We start from the raw sequence: 23133 nt of genomic DNA on the forward strand, positions 1-23133 counted from the left end.
TATGGGTCGGTAAATATTATTCCTGCGCGATTTATTATAATAATGTCATAATGACTTGCAGCTTGTACACATTCGCCTTGTAATAATATTATATTGCAGTGTATTCCTCTATACTTGCACTATATTATATATATCCCCTAACCGGCAATAATATCGTTACGAAAATCTGTAATAGATAAGTAGGTATGACGTGTTTGCTGTGGTGTTTAACTAAATGTATGTGCGTATGTAAAAATTCAATTATATATCTACCAATACTTATATATCACTATGTAATGTGCAACTTAAATTTACACTTCATAAAATTTATTCAACGTAGGTATTATTATAATATGTTGTTTTCAATCATATGTAAATAATTATTTATATTTTTCATCAAACTTGGTGGTACTACCTATGTACTACGTACCTATACTAACTGTTCAGCAATGACTTGCGTTTAAACAAAATTTTACTATCGTAATAATATTCGAAAGTATTGAGCATCTATAATTGGCGATTCGCAGATTTTAAATTACAGCCAAACCTGTAATCATTATTACACGTATGTTGTGTAATGTACGCGCGAATAGATAAATATCAATAATTTAAAATAAAATTAATATGTTTTACAATAGGTATACAATTAATTCTAAAAAAATACGTATAAATAGTCCGTTATAGAAACGATGATATAAACTTATAATATTACCTTAAATTCAGGCTGTTATAATTATAATTCTACTATTGGTATACATATAAATGGTTTTAACGGTAATTTATTATGAAATAAAATTGAGTACTTACATTATTATTAAGTTCTGTAAAAACAGTTGTTGTAAAATAATTATTATATCAATCAATAAAAACAATAATAAAACGTATCGTTTGAAAACATTCATTTCTGTAGATGACTAAATAATTGAAAATATATTATTTTATTATAAGCGTTGTAATCGTGATCGGTTAATAGAAAAACAAAAATTAAAAAAAAATTATTTTTCTCAAAATGAACGGGTTTTTAATGTGTATTTGGTGATAGGTATGTGGCGTTGCTATGTGTAGAAAATCTTATGTAGTGTAAAATGATTATTTTAAAACACAATGTTCAAGCAGCTACTTGGGTGTTAGGAATAACAGAAATAATCAATGTTTAAGCCCACAATGAAAATAGCGTATTAAAAAAGTAATTAAAATAATCCGAGTACTGTATAATATTAGAACTAGTGCGTCAGGTCGTGCGTTAGTGCGGTGTGTTTACATACGATTCATAATAATATTATAATATTAGACGCAACTTTTAAAACGGTTATAGCCGGATAAACTTTGTACAGTCATGCGTTTTTAAACTAATTCTCTATACCATTGAATAAATTATACAGTTTAATACGGCGCATATCTTCGTATTGTAATAACATGTATATTGTATACTGTATATTATATGGTCATCATAGCTGACGTTTTAACGGTCGAAATATTAATTAGGCACCGCCATTAAAATATACATCGTACGCACAACGCGCTCCATATACTCATTGGCCCGGAACGTTAGGGCTATCCTGTAAAACGTCATCCTATTATAGTATTCGCATATATTATTATAAAAAATACGAAATTATTTCTCTGCAGTAGGTACAGAGACAATATAATAAAATATTATGATCATATGATATATAATATGTAATATGTCTGGATTATATTTATAGAAATGTATTCGATTAAAGTATAAAACACCTCGTTAAAGTTTTGTACGATCATTACTATTTTCCACAATGACATCGGTGTGCGAAAGTGTACATTATTATAGTCAAACGACGAGATCAAGGTCGTCCACTTTAATGGTTCAGACTGCACGGGGGCCGTTTAACCGTGTAAGGTAACTTGAATGTCGTGCGAAACCGGTTCACTTGACGAGACGTTACAGCAAAAATAAAAAACCTCTGTATGTAAACACTGTTGTTTAGGGGTGGAAAAATAGTGGATAATTCATATTATGTAAATGATACACAGATACTCGCGCTGATACATACACGATTATGATAGATATACTTTTAACGTAACTAAAGTCAATTGTATTCACGAGGGGGGTTCTTAAACACGCAATTTTCACATACCTACATTAATAAAATTAAATATTGCGTAAACAAAAACATTTTAATTATATAATAGGTACTCGGAATCTACACCGATGAGTATTCAAAAAATGATACCTACTTATTGAAAAAGTAAAGAAAACAAATTGAAAAAGTTCATAGAATTTATTTTAACTTGTGTTTAGATAGTTGGATAGCGTCTGTATTCGTAGTATTATATTTTATCTAACTATTATTGGATTATATTATTTATTTTATACTAGGTATTCGTGTTTTTAATACTTATTTATTTTCATAAAACATAAATCAGTCAGAATTATTAATAAATATACTTACAGCTGGCTTGTATCGTTGAACGGGATTTAGGTCACACTGTGACAATATACGCATAAGTTCTTCAATTATAAGTGGCTTTAAATCCTAGTCAATGGGTATAATATTATAATAACTAATAATTAATAACTATACCTATATATTTGAATAATATAGGTAAAAATTGTGTTTTCTCTACGTATAATTATTATTCAAAATGTCATAAGGCCTAACACAGAATACGTTACACCGGAAAACCATTGTACCGTGTATCCTCGTTTAAAATACACGTTCATCTATCATTAGGACTGCAGTGTTCCGATACACTCAACTGGAACATTTTACTATTGCGTTTTTATGTGCATACGAGTATTATACGCGTACATTTGTCATTTACCATTGCTTAATGTTTTTAGGCCAACTTCACTGAGTACATTCCTCAGTGAATAAATATAATTTTTTTTTATTCATAACCTTAGTCTTAGACGGATTTAGACGGATTTAAAATCGTCTGCTCTTCGTAAATACCATCGTGCGTCACTGCATTAATCGACAGTTTTCATGTTTCTAATGTTTCTATACAAGGTGTTCTAAAAAGAATGGTCACTTATATTTTAATCGAAATGGAAGTTTCCAGGTTTTATTCGTGTGTTGGATATTTATACAAATTCTAACATACGGGCATACGGCTTTAGAATTAACTGATAAGTTAAAATCGAATTATCAGTTATCGTTTTTTTTCATTCTATCACAGCAACTGATCAACAGCAATAGCTACTGTCATGTTAAATAATATAATAGAGCAAATTTGCCAGTACTTCTACGTTTCGATATTGTTTTTATGAAAGAATAGTTTTCAATTTAAATGGCATTACAATTATTCAAAGTTCCCTTAAAATGTAAATATTAATTTTTTTTTAATGTTATTAATTCTTATATATTGTATATTGAATAAGAAGATATAAGTTTCTACTTTAAAAAAATATAAATTATAAGTTATCGTTGGCGGTAAACACACCAAAGACGAAATGATAATAATGTTAGTCGAATGAAGTTATTGAAGTACCTATACAATTTTGTGTGCTACGTATCTAAGCTTGTGCATCGATTTAAAGTCAAATTCTTCCACTTTTGAATACAATTCTTTGGCGTGTTTGATAAAACGTATATCCGTAAACGTAGTTCCCATCCAAATCGTAATACATAATAATGATGTACACTGTTAACGTAGGATCGATCGGAACCGCAGTAGTACACTGAATGGTTTAATACATTATAATAGGTACCTACACAAGATCAGGTATAGTTTATTTTTTATTTTTTAATAAAAAAATAAATCTTAATCGCCTACATTGTATCTCACTCCGTTTTCTTCGTCGGCACCCAATGCCTAGCGTGATAACCCGGTCGGTTTTTTTTCGTATTCTACGCATTCATTTTTGTTTCGTATGTTGTTCCTTCTTCGCCGCACGTCATTATAATATTATGTTGCTGCAGTCATGAACCGGTTTCGGAAATGATGCTGCCGTACAAAGTTCCGGGTCTCCCGCGACCGGAGAAGAGTAACATGGAAACATACAATAACATATGCGTATTTGGTGTGAACGCGGTCTGCCGTAAGCGGATCCCCATTAGGATGGACGATATATGGAGTTAATTTTGTTGCGTAACTATCTCTTATAATATCGGTATCGTGCTTATAATATATTAATATATATATTATTATAATAGACGACGAGTAGGATTCAAATAAATACATTTATATAGAGTTTTCATCCTAAGACCGAGTTCTTATCATTGTTAATTTTAAATGACAGCTCTGTTAAATAATATCCACTTTCTGACTTTCTATATTTTATTGTAATATAATAAATAGCGTGATGAGTATTGTAAATATGTATCGTGAGAGTGTGAGATTATATTATGAAATTAATTAATTTAAAATGCATATTGTACATAAATTACACAGATTTATATTAATATTGTATTAATTATTTATTTTTGTGTACAAGGGGTGATAGGTTGGATAATTTTATTTAAGCAATACCTTTTATTTTATCATATTATTGTATGTACCTATACATAGCCACGTAGGTATATCTTAATATTTGGTTGTGATAAAGTACCAGTTGCTTGTATAATAACATTATATAGATATTAGGTACTTTGAACTAGTGAAGATAATCTAATTATCATATACATATCATGCATTATCAAATATATTGTGCTAATATGAGTTCTGTAATTTATTTTCGTTGATTTGATATTTTATAATTAGATTTTAGACCTGGCGCACGTCGGATAAGGTCTTTTTTAAATCATTTATAATATAATTTTTAATATTATATTGTGCTGACCTGAAATAACATCGGAGATCGTTCGTTTAGATGTTCCAATGCGGTTGACCCACTTATATATATGTTATACTATATAGCTGCTTCTAATAAATAAATATATGATACTGTAGTGTGTGTGTGTGTATTGCTATCACCTAAGAAGAAACTGTTCTGCTCGTATCATACACGTGACTTTGTCTCATTAACTAGGTACAGTGAACCCCGAGGGACCTAATTTATTGTTTCTTATAGTTATTTTTCCCTCGTACGTTGTTGTAGTCATTTGTTATATGGTAAACTAATAACATAACATAGTTAAGTTCATACATACATATGTATAGGCACAAACTATACAATAATATTCCTTTCAGTTTTATTTTCATGCGATTTTTAAGACCAAAGGTGCTTTTTATTTTTGGTTTGGTTCTATAATGTATTTAGTGCGTATGTTTTAATGTTATATACTATTAACTAAGTGACTGTATATGCGAGATAAATAACAAAAGTGTTTTAATGGTGGGATAAATACAATTCGCGTATCGATATTCACTGAGATTATCCGAACAAGTACTCCTAGGTTCTGGAACCAATCACACACCGTGTACCTACCTATCCAATTCATTCATCTTTTTTCCCGCGATGGATGGTCAACGTTTAAGAGTAGTGTCGTAATAATAGGCGTGTTTTATGGAACTGCCGTGTTTTTCCTCGTGTGTGTCCTGTCTCTCCTCGAACCCCACATCCTATTTGACAGGATTGCTTATTTTTTATTTTAACATCAACTCGATTTTCCTTGAGCGACTTCGCACGCAGTGTCGGCATGCGCATACGGTTACTTTCACATCGCATTCCGATTGATTTTCGCACGACTCAAATACCAATGCACGCACACATTATATGTATTACTATACATATATTTATATACGCTAAGGAATTCATGGTGCCGATTATAATAATATATAAAGGATAATACAAATATCCATTTATTTTCATGTTTGTTTGTGTGGAATAATGTTCAGGCCATGTTATCCACAGATAGATGTGTAATATAATTAATATTGATAATAAATATGAAGTATGTAACACTATATTATAAATGCACAATAATATAATATGCCAACAATGCAACGTGTGTAATATACTTTAAAATAACCGAGCTGCAATTAATGCAACGGTTAAATATGTATGCATATATACAAATGCTATATATTGTCGATGAACAAAATATATCGTGTGATGGACGCGTTTAATGATATTTCAAAATCTATGTTTCTATATCTTACATAATATACTTACATACATACATACATATGTTATACATACATACATACATATTATACATAGTACATCATAATCACATTATCGCTCATTAATTTATACACACCACCACTTTCAGTATATTCTGATTGCATACTTGACCTTCACCTCTAGTCTTGGATACATAATATAATGTAATCGATTTTTGGACCGTGATGGAAACTATCGGCGTGAAAACTTTTACGAGTAATCATAATAAGAGTGCCGAGTTCAATACTTATAGTAATTTATTATGTCATGTTGTATTCAGATACTTTTAGGTAGGTATTTAGTATGTATAATAATATTATACCTTTACATTATAGACATTCTACGGATTTGGAACGTAATTTTCTCTACTATGAGTTTCTAGGGGGTGTGGCATACCTATATGGACGATAATTTAACGTTTTGCGAGTACTCGTCGTATTCACGTCAAAACAATAAGAAGTATAATATCGTCCATTAAAATAATAACAACGGTGTCCGATACGTGGGCTGGGTCACGCGACTCTCGCACCGATGTCGCGTCGTGGAATAAATCATTGTTAAATGAAAATAATAAAGAAAAAAAGGATTGTCATCCGTACTCGCCGCTGGTTCGTGTCAAAAACATTGTACGTATACGGTGTACACTAAAGAAATGGAAAACTTTGTTCCAACCCGATCGTCGTTGTCGTCGATACGCTGCACTATGTTTAATATCACAGAAAGAACACACCGGAACGTGTGTACGCGCGATCGTGGTGACAGTCTATATAAAATACGTACATTTGACGCAAAACCTTGAAATTCGTCTATTTTCTTTGAAATATATTGTCCGTGAACCGTGACTACATTGATTTGTGTGTCCGAACACGTTGTTTTATAGGTGAATATGTTGCCGGCCGCATTGTACTAGTCGTCTCAAGGCGGTGTCCTGTGACGCTTTAACCTTCTTTTTATCGAAAAATATAATATACAGTATTATTAGGTCATAGGATTCCGATATAGAAATGCCTATTAATTGTTTTTAATTACCGCGCAGAGTGTATGGTATCTACCCAACTTTATTTTTATTTTTGTCAAACGAAATGTTCCAACGACCTTGTAAGAAATGATTGGTCCCGCAAACTTAGTCAACTGCAGAAGAAGGATATTATTAATAGGTATAGGTCGTAATATGAGAACATAAATGAACTTGATAATATTTGAGTTCAAAATGTATAAGAATATTATCTCTCTAAACATTGTTATAAGGTTATATCACTACGCGTTATTTTATTCAGCAGTTTACATCCAAAATTATATTCAGGTGTGTATGAATGGGTGTGTGTCTTTATAATAATAATAATAATGATAATAATTTATATGTGGTGAAAAATCTTCTCAAGTTTCTGCAGTCACAAGGCACCATTTTGAGTAATTAGAAAGCCATCGCTGATTATTTCTATTTACGAATCCAGTACGGATGTTTAATCGAAATATTGTTGTATTGTTGTCATCCGCATACACTATACCTTTACCACCACCTATACCACCACGGCAATCACCGCCTACACCACACCTACGCTGTATTTATGCGACGTTCCGATCGCGGAACCGGTATTGGCACGCGCTCGCAATAACAAGTTACTTAGTAAGGATCTGCAAAAGTACGGGAGGGGTGTGCAGAAACTGGGAATCGTGATCTGTGTGCGATATGACATATTATTGTCTGTTTGCACGACAACGGACGCGTTAACTTGGAAAAGTCCGCGCATAATAATACTATCATAATATATAAGTTGGCTGTTGCCAAATTGAGAGTGCTTCACGCGAACGAACTGTTCTACACTTGCGTGATGAGAATATTGTAACTAACTAATGATATTATATAGTATTATGCACATATGTGTACAACGAAGGGTGATGATAATTATGTTGAGAGCTCTAGAAATAATAACTACTGAGTTTTATCGTCTTCGTGTGTACATATTATCTGTCCAACGGTAATGTATACAATTGTCTACCAGTAAAATATTATAATAATACAATATTACATCTATCTATATATTCACGAACATTTCAAGCGATATTATTCGATATTATACATTTAGTCGTAAACTTGGTATCCAGTTCGCGGCGGTTCTTTGTACCTATTACCACCCACACAAACTGTATTAACTATATATTCGTATTGTCGTTATAGTTCTTCCAAACCTCTGTTCTTAACCTTATTTAACGTTTTAATTTTTTGGTTTCAGGTGAAATGTGCGTGGAAAAGCCGTTGTGTAGTCTTTGGAAAAACTACACGTGCAATCAGAAACCGGACGTGCACATGAAGCTGACTATCACACAGTCGGGTCTGAAGGCGTTTACCAAGGAGCACGGGCTAACCGAGTACTGGAGCCACCGGGTCACCTATTGCCTGGCTTCACCGCAGTTCCCACGCATATTCTGTTGGGTGTACCGGCACGAGGGCCGCAAGCTCAAGCAGGAACTCCGATGCCACGCGGTCGTGTGCACCAAGGAGTCTGTAGCCAGGCAAATCGCGGGCCAACTGCGTGGGCGCCTGGCGCAGGCACTCAGCGAGTTCAAGCGGGACAAGATCAGCCGGCAGAACGCTAGACTATCATTGGCCAACAGCGTGTACGAGAACCCGTCACTGCCCCGGCGAAAGATCCTGTTATCCACCGGGTCGCATAATTACAGGCCACCGTTGGAGCGGTCCAAGTCGGCGCCGCGGCTCGTGTCCATCGAAGAGAGCTTGGAAGAGGATGACGAACCGACCGACTCCTGCGCGGCGTTTAGGAGGTGCCGGGCCGAGAACCGGTTGCGGACTGGCACGCTGCGCAACCGGTTGGGAGGACTTCATGGTTATAGGGAGACAGCTGCTGCCACTGCCGCAGCCATTACTGCCGCCACCGTCGCCGCCGCTACTAATTCCGCAACTGAGGGCACTACCGACGCCACTGGAATGGTGGGCGAGATCGAAAACCGCCTGGCCAAAAACCTGCAGCTCGAGGACGATGGATTAACCGATGATAACGCACAATCATCTCAAGACGTAGATTGTGATTCGGTTGAATCACTACCGTCTTACCGAGACGTCGTGCCCGAAGATCAAGAGTCCACTTCGTCCTCTTCGTCATCGACAATTTGTGTCGAGCAACAGCAGCATGAACTGCTTCCCAAATACAACGAGGTGATTGTCGACTGTCCACAAGGTCCGGAAGACGTGTGCTACAAATACAACAGCCTGGTCCGGGATCGGAAGAGGCTATTCGAAAGCATAGGTGGAGGTGTGGGTAAACGTCGTGATCAGTTCAAACGGATGAGCTCGGACTCGGAGCTGCTAGGCGCCTACAACAACCTGGTGAAAAATCGAAAGCTGTTGTTTGAAGGCTGTTGCCCAGACGACGATGGTGATGATGATTTGGACGTGGACGAGGAGGACTTGGATGAGGACAAAGACTGCGGATATCCGGATGACGAGTCCACACCTAGCCTACAGAGCATATCCAGTGGTGGGTCAGATGCGTGCAAGAAGATCGCCATGGACCTGGACTCGCTGTCAGAGGAGGACAGCGATGAGAGTGGTTACGTGGAGGCGCCGCCGTCACGTTGTCCTGCTGACGTGGCCGACCATGTCGACAAGGAAAAAGAAATGCACAGACGCAGCAATCATGCTGTGGCCGCCAGGAACGCTTCTACTCGACGGGTCGGCGCGTAAAAACCACCCTCTTAATACCATGTGAAAAAGACTTTTTTTTTAAATTTTATTATTGATTTTATCATTTTGAACGCGTCGGTAGTGTATGGCCACTGTGTGTCTAGTGTGCACACCAATACGATACGATACATAATAACGACATGAAATATGTTATTATTATATTATTATATAGTATATATCAACTATTATTGTTATTATTATTGTTGTTGCTATTCCAAACGTGTGTGACCCCGGCGTGGGCGTGCGTTAGCTGAACAAGAAACAAGGACGTCGAGAATGAACGAGCGCAAAGCGTTAGTAGAAAAAAAAAATTAAAATACCTACTACGAGAACAAGCAACTCCGTCGTCGTCATAGCAGTTGTTTTTGCGTGGAAGAAATAATCGTTACAATACTGCGGATAACTCATCGTGAAAAGCATTGCCTGCGGACAAAAACTTGTTTTTTCCATCATTATTATTATTACTATTACTTTTAACATTGTAAAAAAAACCAACCAGTTATAACGTATTTATTTCATCTTTTTCGTTTGAAATTTAATATACCATGGCTTTTTGTCGTCGTTTGCCACTCGCTCCCGCACGTCACGCTATTGTATAACACTAGAATAATAATAATAACAACAATAATAGTATCATAGATAATTATTACGTTGTGTGTACGTTCATATTTTATTACGTGTAAATATCACAAATCGACCTAGTCAAGCAATCGTATTATTAGGGATTAGTATTTTTAGGTTGCAAATCATATGTTTCATAGTTTAATATTATGTATATGTATATATGTATATGTGTGTGTGTGTGTTTATGTGTTGTTAGGAGAAAAAAAAGGATAGAGCAACAGGACTGCAAGAGCAGAAGTGTTTGGTTGGGCCTTTGTAGACCAGGCCCAAGTTGGCATTTTATTGTCTTGGACGAGAAAGTAAAACATCGTATATACCAAGTAAGGTGCTAGCTATAATTTATCGAATTAGACTTTTGATTATATTATATTGAGCGGTAGATTCTGTTTAGATAGAGGTGTGGTCCAACCCCATACCTATTAAATTATAATATATCAATTATATTACTCTCACATTTTATCATCGTGTACTTTGTTTTATACCTGTTCGAACAAAATACGTCTCTTAAACATTTTTAATCAACTTAGTTTGACAAACGACGCGTTTCATATTTTTTCTATTTTCTCCGAAAATTCATTATTATAAAATGTCAACCGACGTTCCTATTGCCTTTTTTTAATGGTAGATTTTTATTTTAATGAAAATCAGAGTCGAACAAAAATTGCTTAACACTCCGTTTGTACGAGTATACTATTAGCGTAGATATAATATTTTATATACTAGGTAAGTTCTATTTCGTTGTGTGAATTCTACTTTTACCAACCTGATTGTCGTGATAAAATAATATAATATGTATTAAATTGAAAATAAAATAAAGCCGTTTATTATGTATTACAGGTGTATCGTAGATAATAAAATAATTACAAATTGTTTGAACCCAATTCAATATTATGATATGTGATGTACTGATGTGTCTAGATAGAATAAGTACGAAAATAGAAATGTTAAACTATTAGGTAATGTAGATATCACATAAATACATATATATGTTACGTAAGTATAATATTATATTGCTGCGCAATGTTAATTAAGAAAATTATCTGATTATTTAGACTTGTTTGAAATATTATCGCGTTCGTTAATGAACTTGAAAAATAATTATTTAATGTTTTTATTTTATCATATTATATACTACCAAAATGAAATTTGTACGTTAGATTATTACGTATTACCTATAATACGTATCTGTGTGTGTGTACCTATAGAGTAACCGTGTAATATTTATAACGATTATTATTTTGTAAAACTCATCATTATTATTTGCATTTGTATTGTATTTTATTTTATTTTATTATTATTATTTTTTTTATTTTTTTTTTTTTTGATAGTTGAATTAAATTGTTATTAAAAAAGAACAAGTTGGTTGTAATATTTTATCATCCTTTTTGACGTTTTGCCGTCGGTCCATATTGACAATTATTATACTATTATTGCTATTATTATCGTCCGGCTGTCGTTGTTTGTCGTCGTGGGCTAAAATTTAATACTACGCAAAATTATAATAATGTTATTATGCATAATATCGTAAAAAATATCGTCTCGGAAACCGCAACGATTCGACAATGGATCGATATCGAATAACCCGATGACTACGACTGGGGCGTGGATTTCGTACGCTATATGATATGCATTTCCGAACGTAATATTATTACCATATTTTTCCGACGAAACACACGTCGGAGGGCTAATAATACGAAATAATACATCGTAATGAACTACACCTTTGTGGGTTTGCGCGTATTCGTCGTATACCTAACTCTAGGACATTGTTTTGCAATCGCACGCGCGGCGCCGCTCTGACAGAATAACAAGTCCGTCTATTTCATGTAATAATTATATCTACTTAAAATGATATTATATTATTCTAGGGATAAGAATTATAATATGTCTTAAAAATATTGTTTTGTGCATTTGTTATAGAAAAAAAAGAACTCAAGAAGATATGCATTAAAAAAATAAAATACGCTGGCCATAGATATTATTAGGTGCGACGAAATCAATATTAAAACATGACGCGTAATATTCAACATATCGAGATCCGGCGGGCATAATAATATACTATAATATAATATTATTCGCACATAATATAATCCTCGTCGTGATGATAAGTACTCCACTGCTATGTGTATTGTGTATATGAAAATAATAATTTACATATATGATTTTATTAATTGTAATCCGTTTGGGTGCAATTCATCGTGGAAATGAATTGCGAAATACACAGTGTCCGTCGACGTTGTAAATTAACGGAATCCGAATCGAAACAATCCGAAAAATCTGGTAATATATACCTATACACGTGCAGATTCAGCTATGCTGTAGTTGTGAGCATAATCTATAAAATATTTTATATTTAGTGGGCTTGGTACAGTGATGGTGGGAAAAGTTCTCGTGGGAAACTATATAATATATAATTTTATTTTATAATACTATAATATCATACACGAGTTGAATTTTCGACACGTGTGTGTAAATGTCCTAATTTTTCGTGGCGCTGACGCGTAGTATATTGGGTATAGGGGTTGGGCCAAGTAGATACCCAAAGATGTTTTCTGCCACTGCTGTTGCGTGTACTAAACTAATGAGCTCTTTGGCGCCACTGCAGTAAATACATACCTATGAGGTGTCTCGTCGTGCTAATGCTTTTTGAAAAATTACGAGCGAGACGACGTGTGACGTGAATAATTATAATTATACTTCCTCACGAGATCTATTTGTTGTGCTAAAACTCTAAATTAAAAATTAAAATATTATTATAATATTTGTTTAGTTAAAAATCTAAGATAACTCAACTTTAACAAAGTCGAGACTCGTCCCCCGCGGTCGGAATTTCGAAAATTCCGAAAATATTGTGCTCCGAGACTTTGTATACATATATTCGAGAAAGTCGTTACGCGATGACTCGCCCACAGATAAAACGAATTTTATATTGTGCGGTTAGCTTCTCGGGGCAGTATTGTGCATATTATAGAAAAATCGGCGGTTATAAAATATTGTCGCGTAACGCCATACAATTATTACTATGCCAACTGCGGTGGCGTTCGCAAATACCTACAACTGTAGTCCACGTGTAAGAACCTTGCTCAGCAAACACAATAACGCCGAATAAAAGAAAACGCGAACTGGTGAAGTCGCTATGTATTATGCTGCACAAGCGCAATTAAATTTTTTTCGGGTGACTGTACGGTTGAACATTTTATGCAAACCCGTGGGGAGCAAATACCTATACACCCTCCAGTAGTTTACTTTATTACACTTTGTCATTACACTACAGGATTGTTTTGACTTTCGAGCGGTGATGCACGACTGCGGACGGTTCTTATCGGGGTGACCTTTTTAATAACACGATTATAGTTTAGCAACGGACCCCCGAAAACGACACGTCTGTGCTCCGAACGTATGTTGTCAAGTTTATATATAATACATCAATAATATGGGAATTCTGAGCGTGTTAAATGTAAGTAGTATGTTACAAATCGTTTCTGTTAAATATTACAGTATAGTGTTAACCATTGTTATAGTAAATTGTTGTTTTTTTTTTTTGAAACTATGAACTATGGAGAACTGTCAAATTATACCAACAGAATGTGGTAAAGAATTAATTATACACAAAGCAAATGAATACCGATTTAGGCGATAGCGAAAAAAATGGTTTATTAAATGGATATGTACAAATAATGATTGCAGAGTAGGTATTTTAACAATATCAGACAAAAAATCAATCTGTGAATTTTCTGGTGAGCATATTATATGTGCTAAGAACTCTGTACAAAAAAATCGAGCAACACAATATACATTAAAGCCTATTATCAAATTGGTAATCGTGTTCCGAGAGGGTGTGTGGAAGTGATACCCATCTACCACGAAATAAATTATAACACAAATGAGAAACGATAAATAAATAGTGCTAGCCAAAGTACCTATTAGATAAAATCAAAAAGAAAATAACCGCTAATAGATGGTACTGCGAATTACGGTAATATTATTATATTATAAAAGGACAGAAGTCCTTCGATGTACCCAATATATTTTGTTTTATCTCTCTTTCTAACAAGCGCTCTACATAGCAAAATTAAGTTCAATTTACGAATCGCGCGTTGTTAGTTTTATTATAATATTATAATCAATTAATAGTGTTTATACCTACATTGGCATTTTACGATATTTCAATTTTACTGTAGTCAGAAAATGTTTAAATCGTAATATTTTACTCCCTATTCGTAACTTGCGTACAACTTATTGAAATGTCACACAAATACTTAATATAGTTAATATACAATAATTTACTTATCTTTGATGAGTTTAATAATAGACCAATTCACTTTAACACGTTAAAGCTATAACAGAACAATATTGGTTTTTTTGTACGCAAATTTACTATATTATGTGTGTGTGGTTCAGAGAGAGAAAACAAATATAGCACTAACATACTCTTTATCAACCATAGATTTTAATGTCAAGTATAAATAGTTAATAGATAATCACAATATGTTTAATTTACTCGGTTGTTGCAATTGTTTAGGTTTTAGTGGTGTTGATAAAAAATGTTTATCAATAAGCTATAAGCCCTACTCGCCAAAATTACACCTATGCTCTGCAGAATGTTAGGTTTTGAGTGTCCCAATGTCGTCAACGCCCAATGAGTAGGTTACAAATGAATGTACCTATAAGCTAAATTTAAATTGAATAACAAATATTGCATGCGAAAAAACATTTCTAAATGGAGACATTCTCGATAGCCTCTATTCCTAAGGATATTTTATAATTCACTATAATAATTTAAGTAATTTATTTTTATTTTTATATTAGTAGTAGGTACAGTAGGTGTACGTTCATCGTGTGCCAAAAATATCGCATAAGCATAATACCTATAATATTTAACATTAAATATTAATTTTTTTTTCAACTCGAAGGTTGTTTGCTACGACTCCAATTCTCCATTCCAGTCAATTGCTGCTCGCTTTTTATTTTAATTCCTTAAAAGTTTTGATTATTTCATCACTTATATTTGTCCTATAAACGAGGACACCCTGCGGTTCTCTTTCCTTCAATTAAGCCTTCTATAACTGTATTATGTAGTTCTTCTGGGTGTCTCTAACCTCAGTACATGTCCAGTATTTTCCCAATGTCTTGATCTGATCGTATTTATGAAGAAAACGTATTTTTTTTAACCATTCCAAATACTTTTTCGTTCGTTTTCCATCTCCGCATTTAAAGTGTAAGTAAGTATCAAAATAAAATATGTAATCAAGATAATTTACAAATCTTCTTAATTTTAACATATTTTTCAAAATTTTAACTCAAACGTTTAAAAAAAAAATGTAATTGATTGATATTTCTTAACCATTATTAACAAAAATTAAAACTTCAATATAACTGACAACTCGAAAATATTTTCTGGTAAAAGATATATGTTTACAGACACATCCAAAACAAAAAACCTACACAACATTGTTAAAGCAATACGTATTAATCGTTGCATTCAGAATTCAAAACAACTCATATGATCTTATGTTTTCGAGTAAAATGCAATACCCACTAATATCGTACCTATTGCTGAACGTGCATACATGGATTGCGCTTAAACACTATAATATTATACACTATATTGTGGTAACTGGTGAGTGATTTCAATCGCACGAGTCTTCGTTGCAAATTTACTATTTATTTTTTTATTGCACGTTGCGAATAGTACACGTGTGATGTGTTGATTTATATAATAGGTATTATAACATATTAGCATTATAGTTTATCGCCATTGGATGTGTCATACACGTACACTTAACATTATGTATATGGTTTAATGTAATTAAGATAATATGGCCATAATATATATTTTATTGTTGGATTATATTCTATACGCCGTTCAAGTGCTTGATATACGTGACAATATATATCATATTATACAATTTATTGTATTATTAGGTATATGGGCGGATGCTTGACAAGTAATATCATTAATACCCGTAACACGGTATGAATAGTATGATGTAGAAAGACAAATATTTGTATTAATAATAACGCGAGTTAGATAACTGTCGTGACCCGACGATGAGTACTAAAAGAGGCACTATATAATAAATTATTATCAAACACCTAGGTTAACACCTAGGTATATTGACAATAGTAATTCGGCACCTAAAATTTCTAAAATTGCGTTTCATGCCATTTATAACACTGAAGCTGTTTGTCGTGTTATCTTATACTCCTATAGTAAGCGTAAGTGAGTGTGTTTGTGTTTATTAAATAGCTATGGCGATTATATTATACAATATACAATCAATGATGACATAGGATCTTTAAGGCAGTTATAACTTTTGATAAAGCAACGTGGAATCGGGACGATTGAATGTTGAGCGAGCGTTTAAGCAGGTATACTTTTTTTAGTAATTGATTGAAGTCGAGTTAAGTATATAATATAAAGAATATAAATCCCCATCTCTTAAGCTTCGTTCACAAAGGAAACTTAACAAGTATACAATCTCAGTCTTAAACAATAAAAATAACAGCGATGCAGGTACTGTACGGGTCTAGGCCAAAATAGCGAAACAATTAACCGCGAATGTAAAAATCGCGAATTGATAATAGCAATAATAAAAATAACGAATTCTAAAATAAGCGATTATGCATAATAGTGAAAGTGTAGAGTTTTATAATTTCTTTTTCAAATACTATAAAACATATAAAACTATAACTTAATTAAACTTATTTTTAATTGTAATTTCTGGTGCAATTAATATATTATACCCAGTACCCACGGACGTATCGGTTTATCATCAATGTGCTATCTAAGTTACTATTATAACTATTTTAATATTGGAAATAAACCAAGATAAGATTGTTAATCGTGTTATATTTGAGCTAAGACAAGTTAATATAGTTGTAGTTCAGCAGTGCGTCAATGTGTAGCTTGTATATTCTTTAGGAGGAAACCATTCTAGTATATGGACATTTATTGACGGAATAAAGAAAATTCAAAATTTAGAAGAATTGAAACGAGAACAGTATAATGCTGGAGAACAAACACAGAAAATGAAAGTACAAGGACTGTGCTAAAAGACTTCATTTGTCAATCATCAATTATAATACCAATAATAATAATAACTTTGTAAATGGTGTAGCATATAATTTGTCACTAACCTAATTGTTTTTTTTTTAAATTTAAAAAAAACCTAACTAAATGCCTAATCGTATATTTTTGCTCTTTTTTAAATTTCGTTGTTTTTATTTTTGCCATCATTATTTTGCGATTTTACATTCGCGGTTATTGTATTGCTATTTTGGCCAGGTACCGAAAATCTGACCGAGAAATAACTTTTTCATTTTTATTACGCCTTTTTATACTTTTTTTAACCCCATTAGGGGATGCATTTTTAAATCTTTTATAGTGGTTCTTTACGTCATAAGATAAAACTACTAACCCGATTGTATACTCATAGCTTCAATGGTTCCAGCTAGGCCATGATGAATTAATGAGTCAGACCATGTTTTTATATATATAAATATATTTACGGGAACGTCGTATCACCGTCGATTGTAGTAATAGATTTTTAAAATGGGCTCGTGATAAAATCGAACGAAACAATGAATTTGCTTAGCACGGCGATAAAAATTAATAATAATAATGAATCATACGCGTGCGTATAATTGTTTAGCAGATAGGTTAGGTACTATATATTGTATATGTGAACTACCCACACCACGTCAATGTACTTATAGCAATGTAGTCCAGAATTATTGTTAAAAATTAGCTACAAAGTTGTTGCGTTTAGCAAAACTTACAGCATATCATAATAAAAATTATTTTGAAAAAATGTATTTCAAATAGCTTTTTACTTTAATCTGCGCATTTCAAAATTTTCTTTTCAAAAACCTCCAGCTGCAAACCTATGAATATAACTATATAACTTAAAACAAAAATTACGATTAGATGAGTCGGATGGGAGCCGCACCCGTGAGAAGAATATCTATGCATGCCTATGTAAAACATAACTCGTGCAAGTAAGCCGATAGTATTTTCCCTGCTCATATATAATAAAATATGTAATAAGTATATAAAATTGTTTTCACGGTCTGTATACTTGCATTTAATATCACGATAAAATGTTATAATATTATGTACCGTGGATCGCACGTACGCAGTACGCACACGGTCTTCCGCCATTATTGTGTAATAACAATAATAATATCAATGTATGACGATATAGGTTCATATACAGGAAGGAGGGTTCAGATGCTTAGACGGAGCTGGGACGCTAAATATGCGGAAATCGGCGAAGCCGACGATTACATATACCTACTGATATTATATCATAATATACGTATAATAATGATGATATTATATTTTAATATGCATTTTTGTTACCAATGATAACGATATGATAATATACAAGTAAGCACGCCTCCTCGTCGAGTGAAAGTCGACGAGAGTTTAAAAAAATATCATACATATATAATATGATATAACGATATTCTTATACAGGACATTCCTAAGTAATATATATATATTTAATTTTCTTTGTATTATAATATATAGGTACTGGAGAACAGGAACGGAGAGAATGACCTGCTGGCACAGTGGCACATATATAAATAGTATAGATTATATTGGATAAACGCGTCCGGTATTATAATATATTTAAAATGCAAAACGTTTATTGATAAAACTTCGTGTACCGATATAAACATAGTAATAATATAATGAACGCATTAATATGCTCAATAGTTTACCTACTAAACTCTGCAGTGCGTTGATTTTTGACCGTGATTAATTCGAAATTTATATTAACATCCGAACATTTTCAGTGGACGATAGTTGATTTATGTGGAAAAAAAAGAGAGGCAAATAATAACGCTGAATAAAACGTTGAATATTATGTTCATTATAATTGGTGTTGAATAAAATTCCGATCCCTCTCCACTGTAAACATTTTGAACTGTCCCGAGTCTTGTGTATACACCACAGTGGGACGTTTATAATAATATATGTATACTTAATATAATACCCAGGACTATTATATATTGATAGGTACGATGGTCCACGCAGACTTATGGTTATTGAAATACGCGTATAGCAGCTATAATTTCATGACCTATACATCGCGTGTATAGATTATTATTATACTACATCGGTATTGATAACGACGGTGGATTAACACGTGGCTGACGCCTACAAGTGTGTGTGTGTGTGTGTGTGTGTGTGTGTAGCGGGTGAGAGGAACCCGATGAGCAATGACCGTTTATACATATATAATAATATGTACCTCTATATATCGTAATATGTGAATGAGAAATTTACGTACCTTTATATTATTATTATTATAACGATAATAATATTATGATATTGTACGCATGTAGATAAATAGGAGTGTCCCGCGGCCGCTGCCAAGTCGCATACGCGCCGCGACCGTATATCGTAATGTGGCGCGCACAAAATAATGATAATTAATACGGTAAAAAAAAAACGAGCGTGAGCGTGCGTAAATATATAGCAGATAAATAATATATGGGTACGTTATTATAATATGTGGCATACACAGGGTCATCCAAATTATTCGTTATAGAAATTCGGTAATGGGAATTTCATTGACATCTCTTACAATCCGCGTATATAATATTATAGCTACACATTTTGCAACGTGGAATTTGGACGACTCTCCTGCCCACCCTAAACCGTGAGTACATGTTATTAAATTAGTCTAGATATATTCTGTACAACGTATGTAACGCAATTGTATATTTGACAATATACCTAATCCAACGCGATGATCACACATGATGAGAATTTCTCTCGGTCGTTTTCATACGTTTTAAATTACTAAAACACATTTATTATGCAATTGTTCAGTTACGATCACTTTTAAAACTCATATAAATTTAATCTGATAATTCATATATAAAACATTAAAATTAAATTATTGTGCATTTAGGTATATCGGGTCCTTTATACTAAAGAACATTTTAAAGGCATGAATTATACTCCTACTTTTTATTTAAATGTGTTGTATAAAAAATATGCTTTATCTTTTAAATAAGCATTTTTTACTAGTTTCCCTTACTAAGATCCCTTTACAATAAAAGCCGAGGTTTTAAAATTTTATATTAAGGCAAATTATGATAATAGTACCTATAGACTACAAATGTATTGATTACTTTCAACAGACTTATTTCAATTGTCTGAATATCAATTTTAAGAAATTTAATATGCAAGAATAAATAATAATAATTATATAAGTAAAATTTTAACCATTTTTGTTTATCTAAAGAATACAATTGAATGAAACAAACTTTTCTCGTCTTTGTATAAGTATACAAGGGTGATTGTTTAAATTATTCTTATAGTTTTAATGATCTGTACATTTTTCCGATGGTAAACTCTCCTGGGTTTATAATAACTTAGTTTGAATCAGTATAATTTAATGTTTATGATAATATGAACATTGAACATACACAATAAAAAAAAATCACGTATATAAATTGCAATATTTCACGCAGTAAACCTCAACCTTGAACTTCTAATTTTGTGATAACTTGATTATATAATGCAATAGGTAGGTACTTCAGGTAAATATAATGCTGACCCAGGAGAGTTTACCATTGGAAGAGTTTATTATCTTTAAAAATCATGTGATTTTATCAGCGCCCATATATATTAATACATCTTCTTTCGTTTAAGTAAATAACTTTCTGCTTTCAACACGAGCTTTACTTATAAAACGTAAATAAATCAATAATTGTATATTATTTTTTTTATGTATTTTATTTATTATTTAATTATATTATTATCGTTATTATTATTTGTCACGCAAAGAAAATTTTTCTTATTATACGGACCATGTTAGATGAGTACTGACAATCGATAGTTAATTAAAATTTTAGTTAATGTACAATTTTTTAGACTATATTATATTACAGATAACTGACAAGGAATATGGATGCTTAAAGAAATATACCGATACAATAGAATAGACAGTGGTATATTAAATAATACTGACTACTGAGGTGAGAAAACATGTTATCACGCGACCAACGACGGATTAACACTGATCCGTTAAACCTATTTGTTAGATGTATATAATAATACGTATGTTGTCTTATAATATTGTACCTATGTGTGACAGGTCCGGATTTGGGCATAGCCGCATAGCGGGCTCGAAAATGCGACACCCGCTGTGGCATTTTACGTCGAGGAAAAACGAAGTGGATTAATGTATCAACATACTATGCCGAATAAGACTGGTGAAAGTTCTTTCTCTCAGTCGGAACATAAAACAACAAAAACTGCAAACATCTGCGATGACTCAGCGGTGCATACTTCAAATTATATATAAATTGAAATTAACTATGGAAAAGGATTTTTTTAAAACAATTAGTTTTTTTGTTGTTGTTGTTTTATTAAAATATTTGCACAATACCTACACATAATAATGATAAGATTATATTTTCATTATTTAAAATGTATTAATATATATATATTATTATTATTATTTATCAATGATAAAATATGCAATATTAAATATCACTTACACTAATGATAATTCGGATAATATGGGTACTGTATACGGAGAATGATTTACAATTTCATAAACATTAAAGACTTAAAATTAAAGTATAATACTATTAGAGTAAAAATTCCTAATGGATAATGCAATTAATGGAACTAGGATTATTTTAAAAATAATATATTAAATATTACAATAAATTTCACACGATAAAATAATATAATATTAAAAATACAACAATAAAAAAAAAATGTTTATATAAATTATCAAATCTTTTTATAAAACAACAACAATTATTATTAGAGTAAATTATAATTAATCTTCAAAAAAGACTAGCGAAATACACAAGTTGTATTTGAATAAGGTATAAATTAATATTGTTTTCGGCAATTGCAGTTGTAGAGGACCATTACAGTCTTGCAAATGTGACAATAATATATTATATTACCTAATATTATACAATATAGTCCATTGCGTCTTTCTGCAGTTTATCATATAAGTTAAACGATAAATCACGGCTACTTGAACCTATATTAATATAGCACTTTCTGAAACACAGGCACCCGTTTCCGTCCCATTAATACGCACCTTATTTATTATATTTATACTATCTACATAAGTGGACTCGTACATTTAACGACCGACCGTCATCCTAAAAAAAAAACATATGTTTTATCGAGTATCCATCCGCAACCTCTAGATTTTAAGTCCAACAGTAGTACCGAACACGCATCTCAAGTGGGGTAAGTAACTAGTAGTGTCTTTTCAAGACACTATACAAGTATTTTAATGTTTATACCTATACAGGGTGATCCATTAAGAATGATCACCCCTGGTTTTACTATAATAATAGATTTATTAAAATTTTTGGAAATTTTAAATTTAATTTTAGACTATATTTTAAAATTATTGAGATTTTTTGTACTACTTAAGGAATGCCCTGCAGTAATACCAATTTCTTGTTTTAAAATGAGAACTCTATTTTTTAATAGTAAATTATTTATCTATCTAATACAAAATCAAATTTCAAACAAGTAGTTTCCCAGTCGTTAAAATGTTATATTAAGGATAATAGTTACTCAAAATGTTTCTAAAAAAATTTAAAAAAGAAGTAATATTGAATCAGTAATTATTATCCTCAGACCATTTTTATATACATTTTGATAGTTGATAGATTAATAAAATTACAAAAAATTTTCAAATCACCATAACTTCCAAATAACATCTTTCAAATCTATTATCAATGATTAAATGAATAATTTATCATGGACCTATTATACTCGGTGATTGATACACGA

At 32.3% G+C, this 23133-nt stretch overlaps 1 protein-coding gene and 1 long non-coding RNA gene across 4 annotated transcripts in view; both read left to right on the forward strand.

The window, feature by feature from the left end:
- Positions 1 to 11692, forward strand: part of LOC132922545 (uncharacterized) — a 34389-nt gene extending 22697 nt beyond the window's left edge. The window contains exon 3 of the mRNA XM_060986118.1: positions 8242 to 11692. Coding sequence (XP_060842101.1) covers positions 8242 to 9710 — 1469 coding nt within the window. The 3' untranslated portion in view covers positions 9711 to 11692. The remainder of the gene's footprint in view (positions 1 to 8241) is intronic.
- A 7934-nt stretch (positions 11693 to 19626) lies between these two features.
- On the forward strand, positions 19627 to 21761 carry LOC132916971 (uncharacterized). Of its 3 annotated transcripts, none has more exons than XR_009660227.1 (3): positions 19627 to 20008; positions 21249 to 21335; positions 21455 to 21761. It is a non-coding gene; the product is annotated as an uncharacterized LOC132916971 (long non-coding RNA). The 3 variants fall into 3 exon arrangements; XR_009660228.1 differs by lacking the exon at positions 19627 to 20008 and adding an exon at positions 20961 to 21051; XR_009660229.1 differs by lacking the exon at positions 19627 to 20008 and adding an exon at positions 21061 to 21179.
- The last annotated feature ends 1372 nt before the right edge of the window (positions 21762 to 23133 follow it).

The sequence above is a fragment of the Rhopalosiphum padi genome, chromosome 1 (assembly GCF_020882245.1).
Source record: "Rhopalosiphum padi isolate XX-2018 chromosome 1, ASM2088224v1, whole genome shotgun sequence".
Classification (NCBI taxonomy): domain Eukaryota; kingdom Metazoa; phylum Arthropoda; class Insecta; order Hemiptera; family Aphididae; genus Rhopalosiphum; species Rhopalosiphum padi.